The 24,088-nt window shown below is 49.2% G+C and overlaps 1 protein-coding gene and 1 long non-coding RNA gene across 2 annotated transcripts; both read left to right on the forward strand.

The window, feature by feature from the left end:
* Nucleotides 1-3,881: 3,881 nt before the first annotated feature.
* LOC125519112 (26S proteasome non-ATPase regulatory subunit 7 homolog A-like) lies at nucleotides 3,882-23,199 on the forward strand. The gene is made up of 5 exons (XM_048683993.1): nucleotides 3,882-4,068; nucleotides 4,307-4,399; nucleotides 19,542-19,544; nucleotides 21,537-21,543; nucleotides 23,106-23,199. Exons 1-5 carry the CDS (start codon nucleotides 3,882-3,884, stop codon nucleotides 23,197-23,199), a joined length of 384 nt encoding a protein of 127 aa, XP_048539950.1.
* Nucleotides 5,385-7,047, forward strand: LOC125524041. Its single transcript, XR_007290524.1, has 3 exons — nucleotides 5,385-5,480; nucleotides 5,581-5,684; nucleotides 6,762-7,047. It is a non-coding gene; the product is annotated as an uncharacterized LOC125524041 (long non-coding RNA).
* Nucleotides 23,200-24,088: the final 889 nt, after the last annotated feature.

The raw sequence follows: 24,088 nt of genomic DNA on the forward strand, positions 1-24,088 counted from the left end.
CTCGCCGTCGAGCACCTGGCTGCCTGCCTGGCCAAGCCAAGCTGCTCGCTGGCGCGGTGGCTGGGCTGGGACGGCAGGTGGGCCTGGTGGGTGGCGCCAGGTAAGTTTTTCTATTTTGTTTCCTTTTTCTATTTTTTTGTAGCTTTAGGGCTTTATTAAAAATACTTAGGTACTTTCTAAAATCCTGAAATTAATTGTGGGCTCTGTTGAGATTATTCCTAACAGCCCTGACTAAATTCCAGAATTATTTGAACATTTAAAATATTTATTAGCATTTAAATGTCCAAAAGCAACATACATATGATTTTATCCAGTGACCTTTTGTTGACCTAGAAAATTGTGCACCTATTTTGCCAGAGGTTCCAACCCAAGACAAAGGGGGTGAACATTTTAGAAGGGCATTTCAGGTTCATTGAAATTATTTTTAGTAAACCCTAGTTGATTTCAGAAGGGGTGCTGGGGGTTCTGCCTTCCCCATTTCAAGTTTCTGATGAAAGGTAAACATGATGCAACACTCTAATGCATGGACTAGCTAGGATGTGACAACCATCCAGCCTCAACAAGATTCTAGACAAATTATGTCAGATTCACGGAACTTCCGATAAACCTGCCAATCACACCCATAGAGAATGCTGGGTCTTCAAGCAGGCCGGTAAGCTAAACGCCGAACACAAGGGGAGGGAGACACCAAGTCAAGACGAGGATGAGCCTCATTAGAGAAACACTGGGGGCAGATAAAATTCCTACCAGAGGTCAAAACAGTGAACACAATTCACGTGATGAAGAGGAGAAGCAAACATGCACTCCGAGACATGCGGGCCGTAGAGCCCGTCACCCCCAAGTTCAACCCTTGATCGGCCTGCCCGATCACTTTTGATCGCAGGGCTCACCTGACAAGTATCTGGCACGGAGGATTGGCTACCTTGGTGCTAGACCCAATTATCGATGGATACCATCTCACCCAAGTCCTCATGGACGGCGGCTGTAGTCTTAATCTGATATATTACGACACAGTCCGCAAAATGGGGATAGACCCGACAATAATCAGCCAAAGCAGTACTACCTTTAAAGGAGTAATACCAGGCCCAGAGGCCCACTGTACGGGCTCTCTAGTACTAGAGGTTGTATTCGGTTCTCCCGACAACTTCCAAAGTGAAAAGTTACCTTCGACATCGCTCCATTCCGAAGCGGCTATCAAGCACTACTCGGAAGAACAGCTTTCGTTCATTTTAATGCAATACCGCATTATGCTTCTCTTAAGCTTAAGATGCCCGGTCCATGTGGCATCATCACAGTTAGCAGAAATGTTGAGCATTCCTTACGCGCGGAAGAATGTGTGGTGGCTTTAGCAGCCGTACACTAAACGGCCTCTCCAACCAGAATAAATGATCGGTCGTCAAGACCGCGGACACGGCTAGCACTACAAGAAATATGTCAACTTATGACCTTCTGTCAGTGACCGTCAAAGAATTGGTCATAAATTTATGACCATTTAAGACCAATTGGTCAAAAGCTGTCTGGAGGGCTCCAAACCCTAAACCATTGCGACCATTTTGGTCAGAAAGGTCATAATTTCCTTACACGAAATGGTCATAAAGCAAACAGCGCTAGTCCGCTGCCTTATTTCTAGTTGTTAACGACCAATATAGATGGTCATAGCCTTGTAAATTGTGGTGGGTTGCGATGACTAGGCGCCATCTCATCAGTTTTGCCTATGTGTCATGTCCATGTGGCAGTTTTTGCCCTAGGTTGTGAAGCTACCTATATTTCTGTCATTCCCAAAATTCCCAAAAATATCTCATAAATTCTTTGGGTCATATCTTCGTCAAATATGTAAAAACCTTCCTTTACTAGTTCAAAACTAATTCAAAAATATTCATTTTCCTATTCTGTTCAGAACAATAGTTTGTGAAGGAAGTACCACTTTGGCATGTCCAAATAGTATCCATTTTCTACAGTGCTTTCCTATGCCCAAATAACCATCCTCCACCAAATGCTAGCTCAATACATTCATTATTTTGAGCCGAGCTTCAACATTCGTAGTTATGTCCATAGTGGTAGTTTGCAAAGCAAGTACCACCTAGGCTCCTCCTTTTGAGCTGAAAATTTGTGAACACGGTCTTCCTAGTAACTGATCATCCCTAGCCAAAACTCACGCCAATTAGCCATGTACCTTTCCCGTACCGCTAATCAAACACTTGGCTGCTAATTCATGTTTGAGCATCGATCGGTCTCCTCGTGAGAATCTTATGTTGTAATTTTCTTCCTAGCACCAACCTGGGGAGTGCCCAACCCACTAGACATGCCTAGGCCGTGCAGAACAAATGGCAACGTCACGGTCGCGCGGTGACCACGCGGCGGGCATGCGAGTTTACGCGCTCTAGAGTTGGGGCCCTCGGCCGGCGCCCAAACCTCGACGTATGGCCACCAAACCATGTATTTATGATTAAATAGGTCCTTATGTAACTAGAAATGATTTTTGGAAAAAATAAATAGCAAACTATGAGGCAGCTGCTGTTCAAATTTGACCCGCTTCCAACTGAATCGGCGGAAATTTGTCTTTTTCACGAGAGGTGGATCAAAAATTTTTACACCCAACCATTTTGTCAATTGTGCATTAAATATGGCCTAGTATTTTATAAAAATGATTTGGTCCAATTTTGCAACAATTATTTGGTAGTTCCTTCTTAAAAAAACCTCCTTTCGGGCACTCGAAAAATGGAAAATGGTTTTTTCGTCCAACGAAAATGAAAACTTCCTTAGGCAACATTGTTTGCCATTCCAATATGCACCCTTGTGCACAATATGAGATCATTTGAACAAACTATGCCATGAATGTGGCCATAAGACTGATCATTTGGCTTGAAAGCCATTGATCTCCACACATGATAGCTCGTTTCTGAGAACACTTTTTTAAAATAATTGCCGTATTAAAAGTTTGTTATTTTTCCTAGGAACTTGGCCACATATGATAACACAATGCGAAGGTTTCCCAACTTTTTGTTTTTTTTTTGAATTTTTTATGCCCGTTTCAAAATGCGGTCAAAACGGCGGGAATGACCATTCCTAGCTAGTGGTTGAAACTTGGAATTTTGTTGGTGTTTCTCTGATTAAAAAGATACTTATGTACCTAGAAATGATTTTTGGAAAAAATAAATAGCAAACTATGATGCAGCTGCAGTTCAAATTTAACCCGCTTCCAGCTGAATCGGTGGAAATTTGTCTTTTTCACGAGAGGTGGATCAAAACTTTTTACACCCAACCATTTTGTCAATTGTGCATTAAATATGGCCTAGTATTTTATAAAAATGATTTGGTCCAATTTTGCAACAATTATTTTGTAGTTCCTTCACAAAAAAACCTCCTTTCGGGCACTCGAAAAATGATTAAAAATAGCTAGAAAGATAAAAATGCATGCAAATTTGCGATCATCCAAAAAATGTGCTCTAACTTGAGAGAAAAATTTAGTTGTGCTGTTTTGAAAAATATTTTTGATACCTGCTTCACAAAACACCCATAGTTTTAGTACTTAGAAACTATTTTAAACCATAAATTTTCTAAGCCAATCAGGGCTCATCCCACGGATCACCCCCCTTAGCCGATCTGAACCGTCCGTTCTAGCTGATCTGAACCGTCCACCTCTCAGCAGCCTAATTCAAAACCTAGCAGCCCGTGCCCGCCTCTCTCTCCCCCTCTCCGCCGCCTCTCTCTTCCCCCTTCTCCCCGATCCAGATCCAACCCAAGCGCCCCGTCATCTGCCGCCTCCCCGTCCCCTGCCGCAGCCACGACGTCCGCCCGCTCGCGCCCTTGCTCCCTCTCCGCCTACGGGGCCGTGCCCCTTGCGCTGCTCCCTGACGACGTGCCGAGGAGAGGGAGAGGAGATGGACGTGGTAAAGGCGGCGCAGCTGTCGGGGCGGACGCTGGAGAAGGTGATGGTGCACCCGCTGGTGCTGCTCAGCATCATCGACCACTACAACCGCGTCGCCCGTGACACCAGGAAGCGCGTCGTTAGCGTGCTCCTTGGCACCTCCTCCCGCGGCTTCATCGACGTCACCAACTCCTACGCCGGTAAGCGAACGACCGAACCCCCACCTCTTCCCTGATAGGGTTTGCGCTGTCCTGGTCCCCGGCCTGTTTCCGGGGGATCCACGCCTCTGGTGGGGCCTAGGGTTCACGGAACCCACCCTGGCTGTAGCTGCTGCTAGATCTGCTGGCGCGAAACCCTTGCGTGATTAGATATGTAGAGCTATTTACTACGGTGGTGGCTTACTGAATTTGTGAATTGCGTCGGCTTGTGATCTTGCAGTGCTGTTTGAGGAGGATGACAAGGACCCAAGGATCTGGTTCCTCGACCATAATTACCATGAGTCTATGTTCTCCATGTTCAAGAGGATCAACGGTATGCTGTTTTAGAATTACCATGGCTTGAAATTTCCATGTGTAGTTGTTTCTGTTGAATTACCATTACTAGAAATTGAGTTGCATGTCCAACACAACCACAGAAAGAAACACTAGCAGCACTACTGCCTATGCTTGATTTCTGCAGTAAACATGTTATCTGAAATTCTGTAATGACGTGAACTGATGTGAGTTTGCGCACTTGATGGTTTATACTTGGAAGACAAATGAACTTGTTTTGGTTGTATCTCTCCCTGTTAATTATGGGTGATTTCCTTCTTGCAAATTATATATGTTCTGTTTTGAGCTATCTCTCTTCCTGGTAATAAAAGTATGTGCATTGGTTGATATTTAGTATTCGTATGTCTAGTTCACGATGATGGTCACCTGATTATGTTACACTTGCAAATTATATATGTTCTGTTTATACACTTGCAGTTGAATGAGTGTTTCACATGATTATGGTACACTTGCAGTTGAATGAGTTCTTCACATGATGCTTATACACTTGCAATTGAATGATGCTTATACACTTGCAGTTGAATGTTCATAGTAGTGAGCTTCACATGATTATGGTACTATTAATTTGGTGTAGTTGAATGAGTGCTTGCTGTTGTTATTTTTTTAAATGAGCATTATTTTTGTCTTATAATATATTGATTTGCACTTAACCAATACGATGAGTACGACGACGAGTCCGACCAGGGCGCACTGGCAGAGGAGGCCCAGGAGCTCGCCGCCCCTGATGGCGAGGGCGCGCCCGACTTGGATGGTGGCCGCCAAGGCCAATGCCAGTGAGGACGTCGTCTCAGAGTTCGTTGGGGACCTCATCCCATTTGACAAGGCACGTGCCACTACGAGTGTGTCCCCGTGGACAGCACAAGGTAATGTATCCTAGTACCTTCGTCTCGGATCAATTTGCCTCCTCTCTGTGTAGCTGAATGTTGTTCATGTGACTGTGTCTTGGCATAAATGAGGATGAAGAGGTGAATGGTGTTGATTGTTGAACTGAAAGCTTGATTTGGTCCGGTGGAGGGTGGCTTTGTGTAGAATGGGGAGGTGGGAGAAGAAGAACTCTGAAGGTAAACAATCTAACACTGCTGCTCATAATCTGAGGCTTGTTTATTTCTGCATTGAACTGAAGCTTGTGTTTACAAGTCAGGTTTTTTTTGTGCCATCCAGGGGCAGAATGCTGGAGCTAGTAGGCAAGCTAGCACCCATGGATTCGTGAACTGGCTTGGATGTGTACTTGGTTGCCAGGGTTGGATGAGGACGACGGCTACAAGGTGAGACCATCGTGATCCACCCTCCCACTTCCTTCTCGTGATTCCCTAACTGCTCAACATGTTGATCTGTTCTGAACATCTGAAACTTGCTGTGTGCAGGGTGACTAGTGATATTCAGTTTTTTGTGTGTGTTTTCCACACACACACACACATGGTCCTTCCTTTTAAATCTCCTCTGCTGCTTACTGATAGAGTACTATGCACTTACAGTAGTTGAGTAGTAGTGTGTAGGGACTCTCGAGGAAAGTTTACGTATTTAAACATTATGCTTAAAAATAAAAGGTTGTAGTTCCCTTGTAGTAGTATGTTTATGAATGGCTGCATGAAATGATTGTCCAGTACTTCAAATATTTGAATCGGGGTTAATGTAATCACTTGCTGCATCCTGTTTGATTGACCGGAGATGCTAATAGGAAAGCAAAGCAAATAGGAAAAGCATGTGCTGCTGCTTTTGCTTATCCTCCGCGTAAAGCAAAGCATCCTATTTTTATTTCTTCATTCATGATGCATAAAATTCTGGGATTGTGTTCATATAACTAATCTGCTGTTGTTGTGCATAAAATTCCATGATCTTTGCGTGCAAATTCTGGCCGTAGTGTGCTCTCACGTTGTACATGCCCCTATCTTTAGTAAGATTAAATTGCTACTATTAATGATGAATGGTTGAGTTTTAAAACTTGAAGCGGCACCTACTTTCTGGTCCTATAGTGTTTAAAACTATTAATGATGAATGGTCTATATTACTGAGGATGTATAATGTAGAAGTATAGAAACCATAAATTCAAGCTTCTGTTGTAGCATGCTCAATATATATTGTTATATATTAGTGTCATACAAAAGGTTGAAACACCATGGTCTCAGTCATTTGTAGGAACTAGAAACACTAAGGCTGACATACACTTTACTGTTTCATCCATTTTTTCTAATTTAATTTTGTGGATAGTAAATTTGTAACTGTACGCCCTTTGTAAAAAAATTGCATTTTATGTTCCCATGCCCTGTAATGCTGAAGCATGGTTCTCTGATAATCTGCACCACTCAAAGGCTGATATCTTGTATAAATTTGGCTTTTGGCAGGTAATCCTTTTCCCTGCCATGTTCAGGTGCATCACTCTGATGCCCATGAAGGGTGAGATCTTGGTCGACACTATGGAGAAGACCGTGAAGCCTGGTGTGTTCCTCAAATCGGGACTGATAGAAACCGAAGGGCCACTCGAAGCTGTCAAAGGGAACTTGTAGATCTTGTGGTTGTGATTACACTTGTAGAGACTTGTAGAGCTTGTGGCCGTGATTACCATTGTATCTAAGTTATATGATGTAACAAACTTATTTTGGCTGTGATTACCATTGTATTATTTGTGCTTTCTGTTTGTTCTGATATGGATACATACGTACATGCTGAGATGTAAGCTGGAATAGCCATCTGCCCTTGTGATGTCAAGCTTCTAAATGCATGTTATGGAGGCCCAAAATAGACTGGATTTTAAAAGGGTCGAGGCTCAAAAAAGAAATGAATTATAGAAGGCTACATCCTAGAAAATAAAATGGGCTAGGCCCATGAACCCAACAAAAATTGATGAAAAACACACAAATAGGCTGAATTAATGGGCCCGGCCCATGTAAAACGCCGAATCGGATCGGGCTGAATCTTGTGCCACATCAGCTTGACATGCTGGATGCCTACATGGCCTGGGGAGATTGCTAGTGACCAAAACTCCACAGTAGGAATATTTTGGTCATAAACGTCTTCGAACATTCCAGAAGAAAGGTCGATATAGTCAGTTTACGACTGCCAGCTTTTGACCTTCTGTTTTTGGTCACAAAAAGGTCGCAAATGGAAATTTCTGACCTTTCAGTGACCAATAGTGGTGGTCACAAGTTGACATATTTCTTGTAGTGTAGACGAGTCCGGCGCATCACTAGCTGTAACAGCTTAGATAAACCTGAGATTGTTTTGATGGATATACCCACATAGGCGGTATCTGGGGCTTCCCGCATGTAAAAGGGACTACAGTTCGGCTCAACCTTAATTATCTTGAATTTTAATGGTTTATTAAGAATAACCAATTTTTCGCACGACAAATTTCATTTAAGTTCTTCTCTTTTCACAGATGATAATCGTGCTACACCCTCCAGGATACGGCACAACGGAGACACACGCACAGACGTGCAGCAGGGCCCCGCTCAAAGGTTTCTTTTTAGATTAAGACCCTCGTAAACCTTTCTTACTGTCTCTTGTTGCTTCACACCCTCCGGATACTCAACACAACCGAGAGGGATGCTGGCGTTATTGGCATTTCGCCACGTCAGACTAATGCACGTACCTGGAAATTCAGGGTTCAAGGGCATTACTCAGCCCGGTATATGTTGTACAGACCGAATACCTTAGGGAGTGTTCGGCGTCACGAGATTGACCTTATATGCATCAGCTCCGAATCATGTCTTTGGTCAAATGTTGGGTTTGCCCGGCTCCCGCGTTTTGCTACCTTACATTCCGCTCTATCGGCTAAGGTGGCACCGGGAGAACTACTGCGATTGTGCCCTGGTTCATCCGGATGAGCACCTCAGTAGACAAAGCCGAAAACTGACTCTCATGATAAAGCGCGAGACTGGTCAACCACTCGATGACTTAGCGGAATCTTCGGGATTCCTCCACATTAACGAAGGACTGGTTTTCCCGGTCATGTACGTACGCGCACCGTATTCGGATAGCCGCGGAAATACCAGGGGCTATATAGTAGCCCCACTATCAAACTCCTATGGTTAAGTGAAAGTGTTAAAGCAATATAGTCCGATTGCCTCGTTCGCTGCGCTATCACCTCCTTAATGGACCAAGACGTTGGATCAAGTGTGAAGACGCGCTTTTGCGAACACCCCCACATTATATGCGTGGGGGCTGAAGCCGATGACTGCAAACTTCCGGGATATATATATATATATATATATATATATTGAGAAACAGTATAACAAGGCTCGAACATACGCTCCAGATCAATTCTGGTCGTCCCTGATCGCTAACGCGTTGCACGCCCCGTCTCGCGGGCCGCTGCAACGCAGAGCTAGCTGGTTTTTCTCTCAGTAATCAGGCCGCGTAAGGCCCACAACTTTTTATTTCGATGGTAACAGCCCAGGTCGTACGCCGCATATCAACATCGCCATCCCCAAACGAGAACAATTTCTCTGTTCCTTCCGCGCCGCCGCTCCTTCCTCCTCGATGCGCCGACGTTCCATCGTCCGTGAGCTGCTGCTGTGACTTCCTCCCACTGGTGCCGTTCACCCCCCTGTACTCTTCATTTGCAATCTCTTCTTCATAGTTTCTCAATTTCGTGCCTTGCAATGTTCGTCCATGGCGGCTGCGGCGGCCGTACGCACCGTCGGCGTCCATCGCCGGCTGCCCTCCTCCTGCACCCTTTCTCCATGCCTTGCAACTGTACCGCGCGTCCCTTCCCATCCCGTAACCGAAGCTGAAACTGCGGCATTAAAGATCCACTGTCTACCTCCTGTGATAATGGTGATGGTGGTAATTAGTTTCAGGCGTGACGATGGTGATTAATTTGCCCTGGTGCGTTACCCCAAACTCCCATTCTGCTTCATATATTATTCCTTGCGCCATCTCTTCATTCCTACCTTCAGTGTCTCTCTCGGCCATTCCTATTGCCTAGGTTTGTTCTTGCCGACTATCCATCTTCCTCCCTCTAGTTCTCCTTCACACTAGTAGAAAACGGAGCTTTAGCGCCGATTTGTAAGGGCCTTTAGTGCCGGTTCCATAACCGGCACTAAAGGGTGGGCACTAAAGGCCCCCCCTTTAGTACCGGTTCGGCACGAACCGGCGCTAAAGTGCCACCATGTGGCGTGAGCTTGCGCCCTGGTATGGGGGACCTTTAGTACCGGTTGGTGTTTTGAATTTTTTTTTGAAAATTTTGGAATTTTTTAGATTTTTTTTATTTTTAATTCTTCTGAATTATTTGATGATTTAGTCTCTAATCACCTCTCTTAACTACTCAAGTGTGGATCACTCATTCCAAATCATCTAACTTGCCGACCGGTCACCCATTCCTCTCACTACTCTAGCCCGAGCACGCTTAACTTTCGGGTTCTATTCTCCTTCGTTTCCGAGTCTGCACTTGTTGTTTTCCTGACAATAGTAAGATGTCAATCCTATTAACCCTCAGGAGTTTAGCTTGAGCATGAAGTCACACATTTCACCGTTTGAGTTTGAAACTCTTATTCTAAAAAACAGTAATTATTTAGTAACGCTAATATTTCTTGAATAAGTTTGACCATAGTTTGACCATAGTTTGACCAGATTTGACCAAAATTCAAAAAATTGAAATAATTATTTAGTAACACTAATATTGTTGAATAATTATGTAGTAACATTAACACTTCTTGAATAAGTAGTTTGACCAGATTTAACCAAAATTGTTTAAAAAAACTGAAATTTGACCATATCTTTTTTTCCTTTTGGAATTTGAGGATTCTAAAAAATTCCAAACAGGCCGTAGGTTGTCTCCATCGGATGCGGATTTTCGTGCTGAATTTTTTATATATTATACGTTTTTTCCGACATCGTATGCAAAAGTTATAGCCGTTTTACATTTTCCCTACACTTTTTGCAAAACATGTCCAAATTGTAGTTTTCAAATTTTCCTAACTAGTAGATGTAGTAATATAACTACCTCTCGAAGGATTTTATTTTTTGAAGTTTTTATCATTTTCTTTTGATTTTTTCAGAACTGAAATGGCAACACACGGGGGGGGGGGGGGGGGGGTAGAGTTTGAAAATTGCCCTATAGTGCCGGTTTGCGTCACAAACCGGTACTATAGGTCAGACCCCTTTAGTACCGGTTCATGGCACGAACCGGTACTAAAGGTTAGACCTTTAGTACCGGTTCGTGCCACGAACTGGTACTAAAGGTGATCGTGGGGTCCCGGCCTGACGCTAGCCTGCCACCACCCCTTTAGTACCGGTTCGTGGCACGAACCGGTACTAAAGGTTCAACACGAACCGGCATTAATGCAAATCCGTTCGAACCGGCACTAATGGTACCATTAGTACCGGGCCAAAATCAAACCAGTACTAATGTGCTTCACGTTTGACACTTTTTCTACTAGTGTCATGTCTTCGTATCTATGGAAGTGACCTCCTATTTCTTCCTTGCAGTTTTGCAGTCCTCATTCCTTGGGATTTGCGTGTTGAAATTGCTTGAGGATGTGTGCGTTACACCCAATTACAACCATGGCTTCTGGACATGTATCATGCTCACAAATATTCTTACATACGGTTGTCTTTTGATCATCAAATATGTTTTCTGGATTACTGTGATTTTAGTTGTTACATAGGAATTTGTTTGATTTTCCCTCCAACCGGCCACATCCATTTTGTTTGCTTCCTTTTCTTTTCTTTTTTTCAGATTTCATACAATCTGTCTATGACACGTACTGGACCTAAGTAGAATAAAAATGCCTAAACATTTTGATTACAAGCCCATGGAAGCGATGCGTGCCAGTTACATTGTCCTAGCGAACCAAGTGGAGTCCTTCCGCAATGTAGGCAGACAAGGATTAATGAACCAGTTACTATATACAAAAACAAATAGTGTTAATTCATCTCTACTTGTGCTACTTTACGAGATTTCTATTTCCTTGATAATTGTGTTCTATACTGCCATACAAACCAGGAGATGAATTCTTCCGTCACTACTCTGTGTGACACACAAGGGAAAAGCGTGCATCAAATAAAGGGACCAATTTAAAATGGTTCGGCAAAGGGTCACCATCTGATCCCAATGGACAACCCCATTCATCGATACTCTTGAAGGTTTCACTAGATTACTGACCTCTACACAAATATTGTGCAACCTGTTTTTCCCATTTAAATCTAACTTTGCATTCTTGCTGGTAATTTCAGCTACTTACTGTGGTCGATCAAATCTTGGTTCACCGATGCTTTAGATGCCGACACTGTGATGCAGCTTTCTGGTGGGAAGAATAAGCGGACAGATAGGCTCATTAATTCCTCCAACAGGCCAGAAGCCTGAATTTGCCCTACTGTATATCCATGATCACGAGACTGACAAAGAAATTGAAAATAGAATATGTGCTTTGTGTAATTATAACAGTTTAGAATTGCTAGGGACCGAATAAAGGACTAACCTGACCAGTGCATAGCCATTAGAATATTGGGTCCACAATCAGATGCAGATGTCCAATACAATTTACCTACGTCTGACGACATTGCTTTGCTAATTGTTGGTGTTTTCGCAACTGATACATTCAAGAGAGATATTATCATGCATGACAAGCAACGTGGCTTGCACTACATCTCCAACTTAAATCATTCCCTTATGCCCTTGTAGTATTCAATATTATTCCCCCATGGTGATCCTGAATTTCATTTGGCATTCAATACACTGATGCTCACCTCTTACCTCCCAAGGCTCGCAAAATAATTAAAATGCTAGATTATTATGCATATTGCTGCCATTACAGACCTGGCCAATACAACCCATACACAAGATGTGGTAGGGCTACATCCCAGCTACAGGTTCATTGTTACACATGCTTATAAAAGAACCGCCGTTTATTGTTCGAAAATAAATTGAGTTCAGATCTGGCCTGACATTGAAAAAACGAAGCAAGATGAACTAACTGATGATATTAAAAGAGGTCAAGTTTTTGGACATGATGCAGGGTTTTGTTTTCTCTACAGAATTCTTTCTAAATCACATATAATCTTTGTTCGTCAACACCTTCGTGGCTTCAACTTGCTGATTTCTTAGATTTTCAAGCACAAGGATTTCACTTTTTCAATTCCTCCGTCGTATCATCAGTCTCAAACCTATATGATTCAGTGAGTTTTCCCTATCATGGCTATAGCTGCATCTTCCTCAGCATCAACATCAGTGTTCAACGGCCTGGTCAAGTCTACCTGACATATTTTGTTTGTGCTAATAATAACGACTTTCATGCAACTATACTCGGCTCTTCCTCCATCAATCTTCTTAAGAATTTCATCTAAAATTACCTTCGGAGAGACGCCAAAAATCCCCAACTTATATGTATATTCAGGCTAACCCGTACATATAATTGTGAAAGGAGAATCACCAAGACAGTTACAAATAATTTAATCATGTGAAATATATTACCTCTTGCCACTGCAGCCATGGATCCATCTTGCTTCGTCTGACACTAACCCACACGCAGCTTACATCAGGTCATTATAAAGAGCAAACCAAGACACAGTTTTATAGTATTAATTAAGTGCAAAGTAAAATGGTAACTGAATCATTAACTTCCTACTACCCACTCAACTAGCATTACAATTCGGACAAATAAAAATAATAATTAAAACTTGTGCATTCATCTTTAATTAAAGGAAAAGACTGTCATTCCTACCCATATCCTGAGCATATCATGAAGCAATGTTCAAAACAAACATAAATTTTCAAAAGCATCTATGTTATTGCATCAACGATGGGCGGGCGCGGCAATGCGCAGCTTCATGATCTAGTATATACATAAACGACTGCACAGGAGGCATAATAATACTTTCAGGCAAAAGTATAAAAACAGCCTTTATAATTCAAATAGCATTGTAATTACAATCGAGATACATGTCACTCGAACATGACACTCTTTGAGCCCTGAGCCTCTATTAAACGAGCTCCCTCCAGGACTTCTTCAAAATAGTGCTCGGCTGAAACCTGGCCTATAGCTGGATTCTGGGTTGCAATCGCGGTGGCCTCCATCTCCGCCCAGTATGTCTTGACACAGGCTAGAGCCATCCGCGCACCCTCAACGCACACCGACCTCTTTACAGCGTCGACATGTGGCACAGCACCAAGGAATCGTTGCACAAGAACGAAATAACTATTTGGCCTTGGTCCTTCCTGCCAGAGACGATCCACGACAGACCTCATGGCAAGCCCGGATAACCTATGGAGCTCGACCCACTCGTCCATTTGCTCACTTAACAGCAGCGGACGTGCCGGAGCATTAAACTGCGACCAGAACAACTTTTCCACCTTGTGATCTTTTTGATCTTCGAAAAACTTGGTCGCATCAGCAGCACTTGCTGCCAAATCCAGGTACGCGTCCGCAGAACTCCATAATTGATCTAGAAGGGCATACTTAGGATCTCCGAACTTCGTTCGCAACAAAAACGGCTTCCCAACCATGATATCTCCGGCTTGACGTAGATCCTCCTTCGCTGCTCTAATTTTAGAGTGTGTTTCCTTGGCTGCTACCATGGCTTTCTCCAGGTCCACCGTCTTCGCTCGGCTTTCCTTCTCAAGAAGCTCATAACGGTCGGCGGCATCTTTCAACTCAATAGCCATCTTGGCTATTTTCTCTTTGCTCCGGCAGTGTGCAGCCTGTTCGGCTCTTAGCTCTTCCACCGCATTTATGGCGGCCGCATCACTCTTCCTGGCTTGTTTCTTGGCCCGGGCAAGTTCCGCCCGGAGGGTCTCCAGATACTAGCATATTACAGATACTAGCATCATGCTCCTCTTAATATATGTTGATCACCGGAGAATACATACCATGTGCCTCATCAAGCCGCTTGTTTACAAACACGATGTCGGCATCTACCGCATCAAGTTGTCGTTTCAGTTTGGCAAACTTGCTAGTCCGGCTAGCCACCAGACCCTCAGCCGCCTGCACATGATAGCAGCACAGTTATTACCTGGGACTATGATCTTCTGTTTGCCGCCTTTTTCGATAGCAACCAGAGTCTCAAGGGCTACTATCTGCATAGGGCACACCTAGCGTGTCCGGTACTGTCAAAAAATATATATTACTTTTCGTACCTCAAAGCCTCTCTGCAGGCTCATAAAAGCTTCATGCAACCTGCTTTTGGCGGATGAAATCCTCTCAACCACCGTACCCATTAGCGTACAATGCGCTTCTGAGATAGCCGCTTGCTCTAGAAGATTCGTCAGTGCGTCTGGTCGCGCACCGGACAGTTCTGGACTCTTTCTGTTGCTCTCCTTAGGAGACGAATACACCGGACTTCGGGTGGCCGAAGGGTTACCTTACGACCTTGGCGGATCAAGAGAAATCCTCCGTGAAGACACCTCAGGGTCGTCCGCTTCACGAGGTAGGGAGGCACGGGGAGGCGTTTCGCTCTCCATCATCTCCGGAAGAAGATCCCCCGAAGACGAACTCTGTCGAGAAGGGCTACGATCTGAACTACAAGACATATGTCTCGGTTATCATTCTCAAAAATGAAGCAGGGTATATTTACTATAAAGTACTTTTGTTTACTTAGAGCTCGGTGGAGGGCTGGTCCCCTTGCGGGCACTATGTGGTAAGGATACCCTCTAAGGTAGGACCCCCTGACGAAGATTTCTTCCCTTGTTTGGAAACCATTGTTTCCAAGTCATCCGAGGCGGTCCTTTTCCTTCCCTGGGGAGAGGGAATTTTAAATTCTTCTCCCCGACTATCCTCCTTCGCGGAGGCACTAATTCCCCCGGTCTGGATGAATAATGAGTGAGGCTCGCTTTCGGCTTCTTGGTTCCTCCCTTTATCTCCCCCTGATGGAACTTCATAAGGTGCAAGCTCAAGCATCCTCGCTAGTACAGGATCCGGTGAGCCTTCGGGAAGGGGGGTTGAACACCTGATCATCTTCGCCTTTTTTACCCAGTCCTGGTCAAAGAGCCATTTTTCAGAATGATGTTGTGATAAATAAAAAGACAGCATGTTCGGCCGAAGAACTACTTACTTGGGTATCTGGACGATTGCAGCTCAGACCCGCATCCTCGGTGGTGTGCGGACACTTTATTTGTGATCCGAAGAACAGTCTGTACATCTCTTCGAGCGTCACGCCGAAGAAGTGCTAGAGAGTTCACGGTCCTTCCAGGTTGAACTCCCACATACGGAGAGGTCGACGTTTGCAAGGCAGGACTCGACGAACTAGCATGACTTGCATTACCTTGACAAGGCTGACATCTCTCTCGAGGAGATCTCGGATGCGACTCTGCAATATCGGCACATCATTTACTGGCCCCCAGTCTAGCCCCTTGTTGATCCATGACGCCAGTTGTGGCGGGGGCTCCGAGCAGAAGGCGGGGGCCGCTACCCTCTTAGTACCTCGGGGAGCTGTGATATAAAACCACTCCCGTTGCCATAAGCTGGACACCTCCGGGAAGGAACCCTTTGGCCAGGTAACATCGGCACCTTTGCTTATTACGGCACCTCCGCATTCTGCATGTCGCCCATTAATCATCTTTGGCTTCACATTAAAGGTCTTGAGCCATAAGCCGAAGTGTGGGGTGACATGGAAGAAGGCCTCACACATGACGATGAACGACGAGATGTGAAGGATGGAATCCGGGGCCAGATCATGGAAATCAAGCCCGTAATAGAACATGAGTCCTCTAACAAAGGGATCTAGACTAAAGCCTAGCCCTCAGAGGAAGTGGGAGACGAATACGACGCTCTCGTCGGGTTCGAGAGTGGGAATGACCTGCCCTCGAGCAGGCAGCTTGTGCGAGATTTCGGCGGACAGATACCTGGCTTCCCTTAGCCTCTTGATGTCCTGCTCTGTGACAGAGGAGGGCATCCACCGACCTTGAAGGTTGGATCCGGACATGACTGAATGTCCGAAGCGCCTAGCCTGAGCCTTGGGTGTTGGAACTCGAGGTGGGGGAAGGATTCGATTGAGTGCGAGCAGAAAAGGACAGGCCTTGGCCCCTTTATAAAGAGGGTGAATATCAAACATCCTCCGTGTGACCGTTTGGAACTTGCCTAAAATCGAGGAGTCATACCAACAGGCATGATTGGGTTACCCATACCCGTATTGATGAGAATCCCGTGATAAGGAGAACACGATCTCTGCTTCGACAAGACGTGCCAATAAAACCGCCTCGCGAGACGTGTAGTGGCAGGCTGGGAGAAACGATTTGAATAATAACCAGGCCATGGTGTGATGTCGCATTATGAAAAGCTGTCAGAAGATAAGATTTGTGGAAATATTGTGCTCTCTACGGTTGTCGGGGGTTGTGTGCGACATATGCCAAAGGATGGCTTATCATGGTGGGAGCGAGTAGAACGTCGCCGGTGCCCGGAAGCGGGATGAGGCGTGACACGAACGCCGGCGTACTTTACCCAGGTTCGGGGCTCTCCTAGGAGATAACACCCCTAGTCTTGCTCTGCGGGGTCTCCGCATGATCACTAAGGCAAAGTGAGTACAAGGGTGCTCCTCGAGCTGTATGCTGGAGGTAGGAGACGGCAAGGCTAGCTCTTTCCTTCCTCTGTATCTGGTCTAGTTCTAATGGGTTCCAACCCTTTGCATGGGTGCCCTGGGGGGTTTATATAGGCCTACTCCCCAGGGGTACAATGGTAATCGGGCTAGGCGCAGGGCCTAGCCGTCAGTCTCTATGGCCGCAGGCTTCTTCGCCGACTGCCTGGGCCCGCCGACTGGTGGGCCCCGCCGACTGGTCTGGTACGGGGCCGACAGGCCGTACCCACCGCTTGTGGGTCCTGCTGATTGTTGATTACTGTAGCCGTGCCTCCAATGATGCAGGCTTGGTCAGGGGGTCATGGCAACAGCTCTGCCGCCTCGCGGGCGATTACTGCAGCCACTCCCTGTCTCGTCTGATTAATGGCGCGTAGAGCCCGAGGGAGGGGCGGGCCGACTCCTAGGGGCCGACCTTCCTCGGGTCCGGTTGGTAGAGCTCCCGCCGTCTTCTGGACTCTCGCTGACTGGTGGGGCCCATCGTCCTGGGGCCTTACAGACAGGCCGTCGTGGGAGCAGGACTCCGCCTGCTGGTGATGATGTCAGGGATGACCTGGCAACAGTGCCGCCTCGGGCGGAGATCTCCGCGGGTACAGCGCACTGTGGCCACGCCAGCCCTTGGAAAGGGGAGGGAATAGGCCATACTGTAGCCATCCCCGTCCCGTCCTGCTTGATGAGGGCATGGGCTTTGGTAGTGCCGTGGGCCGACTCCTCGGGGCCGGCTTCTCTAGAAGCCGCCAGGTAGGAGTCGGCTTGTCTTGACCTCGCCTCTAGGACTCGGCCGCGTGTGGGCAGTCGGCCGTTCCTCCAGCCGGCCTCCAGAAGGCGGCTATTCATCTTGGTGTCTTGAGGAGGGCAGTCAGCCCCGATGTCTTGAAAGGTTCTGGGCTTCGGGTGAGCCTACCCGTGGCCCATTACTCCGACAGTAATCCCCGAAGCTAGTGAGGCGCCACGGGTGATTGGTCGAGGAGCCTCAGTAGTTTCTTTCTCTGAGGGCTTGAGGTGAAACCTCGTTCGACTTCTGCCGGGCCGACTGGTAGGAGTCGGACTCGCCCAATCTGACTTGTCCAAAATTTTCGAATGCCTCGGCGGGATCCAAGCGGCGTGCTAGCTAAGCTTCCAGGCCGCCGCCAGCTCTGTGCCCATCACGTGGCGATGAGCGGCTGGGCTAGTCTGCCCACCCACATGCGCGACGGGACACACCTTCCAGCGGGGCCCGCCACTACCACGCCTCTGCGCACGAGCGGATCCGCTGCGATCGAGGTGGATGCTTGAGGCTCCCGCAAAGTTACTGCACGCAGTAAATCCCACGACCGCCCCCTTGGCTTAGCAGCCTATAGGCCTATAAGTAGGCGTAGGAGGGGGAGCGGCAGAGCACGCGTGCCCCTCCTCCTTACTACTTCCTCTTCTTCTTCCTCTTGTCGCCGCGCCCTAAGCTACATTTGAGTGATGCGGTAGTTCGCTCCCAATGAGCTCTTCCTCCGCCATTACGCCCCCCATGGTGCACTCCGGTACCTGGGACGGTTCGGAGGTCCACGACGACCACATCGACTTCCTCCGCAGCTGCCCGGCAAGGACTTCGTGTGGGTCCATCTTGCGCCGAGGAAGGAAATCTCGCCGGCGCCGGAGGAGGGCGAGCGGGTCGTCTTCCGCTCGCACTGCCTACGCGGCCTTGGCCTGCCGGCGAGCGGCTTCTTCCACTCCTTCCTCGAATTCTACGGCCTCAAGCCGCACCACCTCACCCCCAACACGATGGTGCTGCTGTCTGCCTTCATCACCTTGTGCGAAGGCTTCCTGGCGTTCTCCCCACCATCGAGCTGTGGGGCGAGTTCTTCTACTCCAAGCTCGGCACCCAAGCCACAGGCGTGCCAGCTCAGTGTGGCGCGTTCATCGTCGTGCGAAGGTCAGGGGCCGACAACCCGTTTCCCCCCATCACGCTGATAAAGTCGGTGAAGATGTGGCAGCGGTCGTACTTCTACGTGAAGAGCATCTTCACGGAGGGATACTGGGTCAATCTGCCGGGTTACGTAGCCGGCCCGCCAGCTGGAAGGCAGCCCAACTGGTCGTACCGGGCCAGGACGCTGACGCCCGCAGGAGCCGGCGCCATCGCGCGACTCCGAGTGCTGACGCAGTCGGAGGGCCTGACCGGGCCGGATTTGCTGGCCGCCTTCGTGGCGCGCCGAGTGTTCCCACTCCAAGGTCGCCCCCACATGATCTGCCAGATGAGCGGGCATCGGGACCCGAGTCGGATGTGCACCAAGGTGATGCCTCACGAAGAGGTAGCCTACATGGTGAACTATCTCGCGAACTGTGAGCTCAAAGAGGAGTGGCAGTTCGGCAAGGAGCCGTATTCACGCGCGATCCTCCGCCCATGGTGAGTTTTTTCTTTTTCTCTTTTTCTTTGACTTCTTTGTCGCCGAGTCCGTCTTGTCCAATCTGACCAATTGGCTTTGGTCAGAACCCCCTCCTCCAGCCAGCAGCCGGCACCGCGGGTACGAACCGCAAATTGCTCCCCGATCGGGCGGAGAGCGACGTCGACGACCCCGATTTGGGGGCTGCGGCCTTAGAGGATGACGCCGAGGGAGGAGGCGGCGAAGCGGGCGGCCCGAGGCTTGGAGCCAGTCTCGAGGACTGGCCTGACGACGACGCGGAGGAGGTCGCCCCGCGACACCAGCCAGGAGCCGGCCAGCCGGGCACGAGCTCTTCTGCCGCGCCGGACGCCCAAGGCGGCGCGAAGAAGCGCAGGGCCGCGCCGAGCCTCTTCGGCAGCCGGCCGAAGAAACCCAAGGGCTCGGCCGCGGCGACCAAGCGGGACGAGGCAGCTGCGAAGGCCAACCGCTTCCGCAAGGAGGTGAAGAAGCCGCCGCTGGTCTCTACGTAAGTGCTACCTTCTTTGCGCCTTCATTTTTTCTTTCATTGATCTTGCCTGAATTCTTTACTTGTTTCCCTTGGTCTAGGGCTCCCCTCTCTCTTGATTAGGTCGTAGCCGCCTCCATCGTGGGCTACACTCGGCGGGTCGATCCAGCCACCGACCTCCGGGATGCGACAGAGCAGAACGCGCGAGAAGCGCGCGAAGAGCGGGCAGCCGCCCTCCTAGAGAAGGCGGAGGCTGAGAAGGCGGAGGCCGCCGCCCAGAAGAAACTGGCGGAGGCCGAGGCCGCCGTCGCTGCGAATAAGTAGGCTGAAGAAGCTGCGCACCGCCAATCGGCGACCTCCGGAGTTCACGGCACAGACTGGGGAAGCCGACGGTGAGAACCCGGTCATGGAGAGGGACAGCGGCGATGCTTCCATGCCGGATGTGATTGTGTCGCCACCGCCGCCATCTGGGAGCGCACAGGGCAGACAGCCCTGGACCCTTCGGTGCCGCCAACTGAGGACGAGGTGGTGGCGGGCCTATCTCCAGGTCGGCACGCCGACGCGTCGCCGTCTCGCGAAGGCGGCTTCCGCGGCGCGCCCTCTGGAGACCGGCGCCACGAGCTCCTCGATCCCGGACACCGAGGTGACGAGTGCCGCGCCCACTGGGTGGGTGCGGGGAGGCGGGACGGGCCCATTGAACCGGGCGCTTTTGGACGTCCAGGCCAAGATCCGAGCCGAGGGTGACGCCATCCTGAGCTGCAACAAGGCGCACCTGGCGGCGCAGGAGGCCGTCCAAGTATGTTTCTTTCTTCTCCATTTCTGTTTCATGTGCTCCTTTGTGGGGGCGCGCCAGCGCACCCATTAGGTGTAGTCCCCGAGTTTCGGGCCGGCTGCTGAGCAGGCGGCTCGGAACACTAATCGGCGAGTTCCAAGTACTAACACTTGTCTGAAATTTTGTCACAGGAATACCACAATCTTCGCGTGACCGCCTTCGACGCCAACGTCGAGGAACTGGCCAAGCGGACCGCCGACTTGTCGGAAAGCCGGAGTGAGTCCTTTTGCTGTACGAGGAAGCGGTAACTCGCCATGTTTGCATCTTTGGCATCCCAGTCGCCTGACGACTGCTGGACCACCAAGTCGGAGTCACCATAGCACAGGATCCGGCGAATGCCGAGCTCTTTGGCAAGCCGGAGCCCGTGAACGAGTGCCTCATATTCGGCGACGTTGTTGGAGGCGGCAAAATGGATTTGCAGCACATATTTGAGCTTGTCGCCTTTGGGAGAGGTGAGGACGATGCCGGCTCCCAATCCAGTGCGCATCTTGGAGCCATTGAAATGCATCCGCCAATGGGTGGAGTTAGGCGCTAGCGGCAGGTACTGGGTCTCGGCCAGTCGACGAGGAAGTCGGCCAACGCTTCTGACTAGATGGCGGTGCGAGGATGGTGGTAGATGGTGTAGGGGGGCAACTCTATGGCCCATTTGGCCACTCGGCCTGAAGCATCTCGGCTTCCGATGATCTCGGCTAGTGGAGCTGTGCAGACCATAGTGATTGGGTGCTCTTGAAAGTACGGCTTCAATTTCTTGGCAGCAAAGTGCACACCGTAGCACATCTTCTTGTAGTGGGGTTAGTTTTGCTTGGAGGTCGACAGCACTTCGCTCAAATAATATACTGGTCTCTAGACTGGTAGTGCCTTGCCTTCCTCCTTGCGCTCTACCACGATGACTGTGCTGACCACTCGGCTCGTGGCGGCGATGTAGAGGAGCATGGGCTCCTTAGGAGTCGGAGCCGCCAGGACAGGTGGAGTAGTCAACATCTTCTTAAGCTGGAGAAAAGCTTCGTCCGCCTTGTCGTTCCACTCAAAAAAAGTGGGTTTCTTCATGAGTTGGTACAAGGGATGAGCCTTCTCTCCCAGCCGACTGATGAAGCGGCTAATGGATGCCGAACAACCAGTGAACTTCTGCACGTCCAGCAGTCGGGTGGGCACTTCCATCCTCTCGATGGCCTTGATCTTCACGGGGTTGCACTCTATGCTGCGTTCGGAGACCAGGAAGCCAAGAAGCTGGCCGGCTGGTACTCCGAAGATGCATTTCTCTAGATTGAGTTTGATCTGAAAATGGCATAGGTTCTCAAAAGTCTCCTTGAGGTCTTCCAGCAGTGTTCCAAGCTTCTCCGTCTTCACCACCACATCGTCCATGTAAACATGGGTGTTTCTGCCGAGTTGCTTGAGGAGGCACTTCTGCATGCAATGTTGAAAGGTGGCGCCGGCATTCCTCAAGCCGAACGTCATGGTCAAGTAGCAGAAGGCTCCAAACGGCATGATGAGGGCAGTCTTCAGTCTGTCGGCCGGGTTCAACTTGATCTGGTGATATCCTGAATATGCATCTAAGAAACTCAACTGCCCGCATCCGGATCACTTGGTCAATTCTCAGCAAAGCAAACGGGTCCTTGGGGCATGCTTTGTTGAGTCTAGTGCAATCAATACACATGCTCCACTACTTGTTTTTCTTTAGCACAAGGACCGGGTTGGCCAGCCACTCTGGAAAGAACACCTCCATGATGAAGTCGGCTGCCAGCAGCCGGGCAATTTCTTCTCCGACGACTCTTCTCTTCTCTTCTGACAGGTGGCGCAAGGGCTGCCTGACTAGCTTGGCATCAGACCGGACATGTAATTTCTGCTCGGTGAAATCCGTCGGGACACCCGGCATGTCTTTGGGGGACCATGTGAAAATGTCCCAATTCTCACGGAGGAAATCGACGAGCTCGCCTTCCTATTTGCTGTCGAGGTTCATACCTACGACAGCGTACCTCTCCGGGTGCTCCGGGTCCAAGGGTATCTTCTTCGTTTCTTTGGCCGGCTTGAACGATCCCTCAGCTTTTGACTCCTTGTTATCGGGCGACATCTCTGGCTGCTTGCTTGCCATCGCCACAACCCGGTCAAGGAGCCGCTTCTCAGCTGCGATCACGAGGGACTCGGCCAATCGACTGCTCTCTACAACGCAGGCGGACGACTTCTTGTAGTCGCCAGCTACGGTCAGAATCCACTTGGAACTCGGCATCTTCATCTTGAGGTAGGCGTAGTGAGGGACAGCCATGAACTTGGCCAGGGCAGGCCGGCCAAGCAACGCATGGTATGGGCCCTCAAGGTCCACCACCTCAAACCAAACTGACTCTCGGCGGAAGTGATCTTTGTCTCCGAAGAGGACGTCTATCAGGATCTTGCCGATTGGTGAGCAGGAAAGGCCAGGAACTATGCCATGGAATACTGTCCGGCTGGACTAAAGCTGCCTCTGTCTGATTCCTAATTTCTCCATGGTATCCTTGTACAGGATGTTGATGCTGCTGCCGCCGTCTATCAGGACTCAGGAGAAGCGAGCAGCTTGCCTGTCCGTGGCAAAGGTGGCGTCCAAAACCAGGGCATAGGAGTCGGGATTAGGCATCACCTCCGGGTGGTCAGCTCGGCTCCAGCTGATGGGCTTCTCAGACCAATGCATGAACTCGGGGGTCTCTGAGGCTACCGCATTCACTTCTGGCTACTGCAGCCGCCTGCTGCATCGATCATCGGCCACGCTGGTGAACACGACATAGGCTCCATGCTCTTCTGGGTACTCGTCTTGTATCGCGCCGACTAGTCTGACCGCCGACTGCTGGGGCGGAGGAGGAGGCGGATGCCCAGCAGGCGGGGGAGGCAAGAGGCAGTATCCCTTGGCGATCCTGGTGAGTTAGTGGCACTTCCGAGTGGTGTAGTTGGACGGTGAGAAAGCACTATGGAATTTGCAGGGAGAATCCAAAGTCTGCTCATATGAGAAAGCCGGCAACCAGTTGGGCTTGCCGCCCTTCTGACGTTTGGGCGGAGGCTACCCTTCCGGCTGCTGGTCTTTGACTGTTGCCACCTGCCGGCTGGTGGAAGCCGGCTGAGCGGCCTTGCGCTTTTGGTGGTTCTGCTATTGACGCCAACTGGCGTCTCCAACCGGGGTTCGAGGAGCCTTAGGAGCCACTTTGCCAGTCGCACTAACTTGGATCTCTGCCTTCATGGAGGAGTCGGGCGTGGCGTCTTTGTCTGCTATGATCAGCAGCTCATCGAGGGTCGCCGGCTCATCACAGAGGAGCTTGTGCTTGAGGAGGGTGCCCTCTCGGCACCCTGCGGTGAAGTACTCGATGGCCTGCACCTCGTGCATGCCCTCGCAGGAGTTACGGAGCTCGGCGCAGCGCGTGAGGTAGTCGCGAGTTGACTCGTTGGGGCCTTACACTCGCAAGGAAAGCTGGCGAGGCTTGGGTGGCCGCTTATACGTGCTGGTGAAGTTGCGGACGA

Source organism: Triticum urartu, chromosome 7 (genome assembly GCF_003073215.2).
Source record: "Triticum urartu cultivar G1812 chromosome 7, Tu2.1, whole genome shotgun sequence".
In the NCBI taxonomy this organism is placed as follows: domain Eukaryota; kingdom Viridiplantae; phylum Streptophyta; class Magnoliopsida; order Poales; family Poaceae; genus Triticum; species Triticum urartu.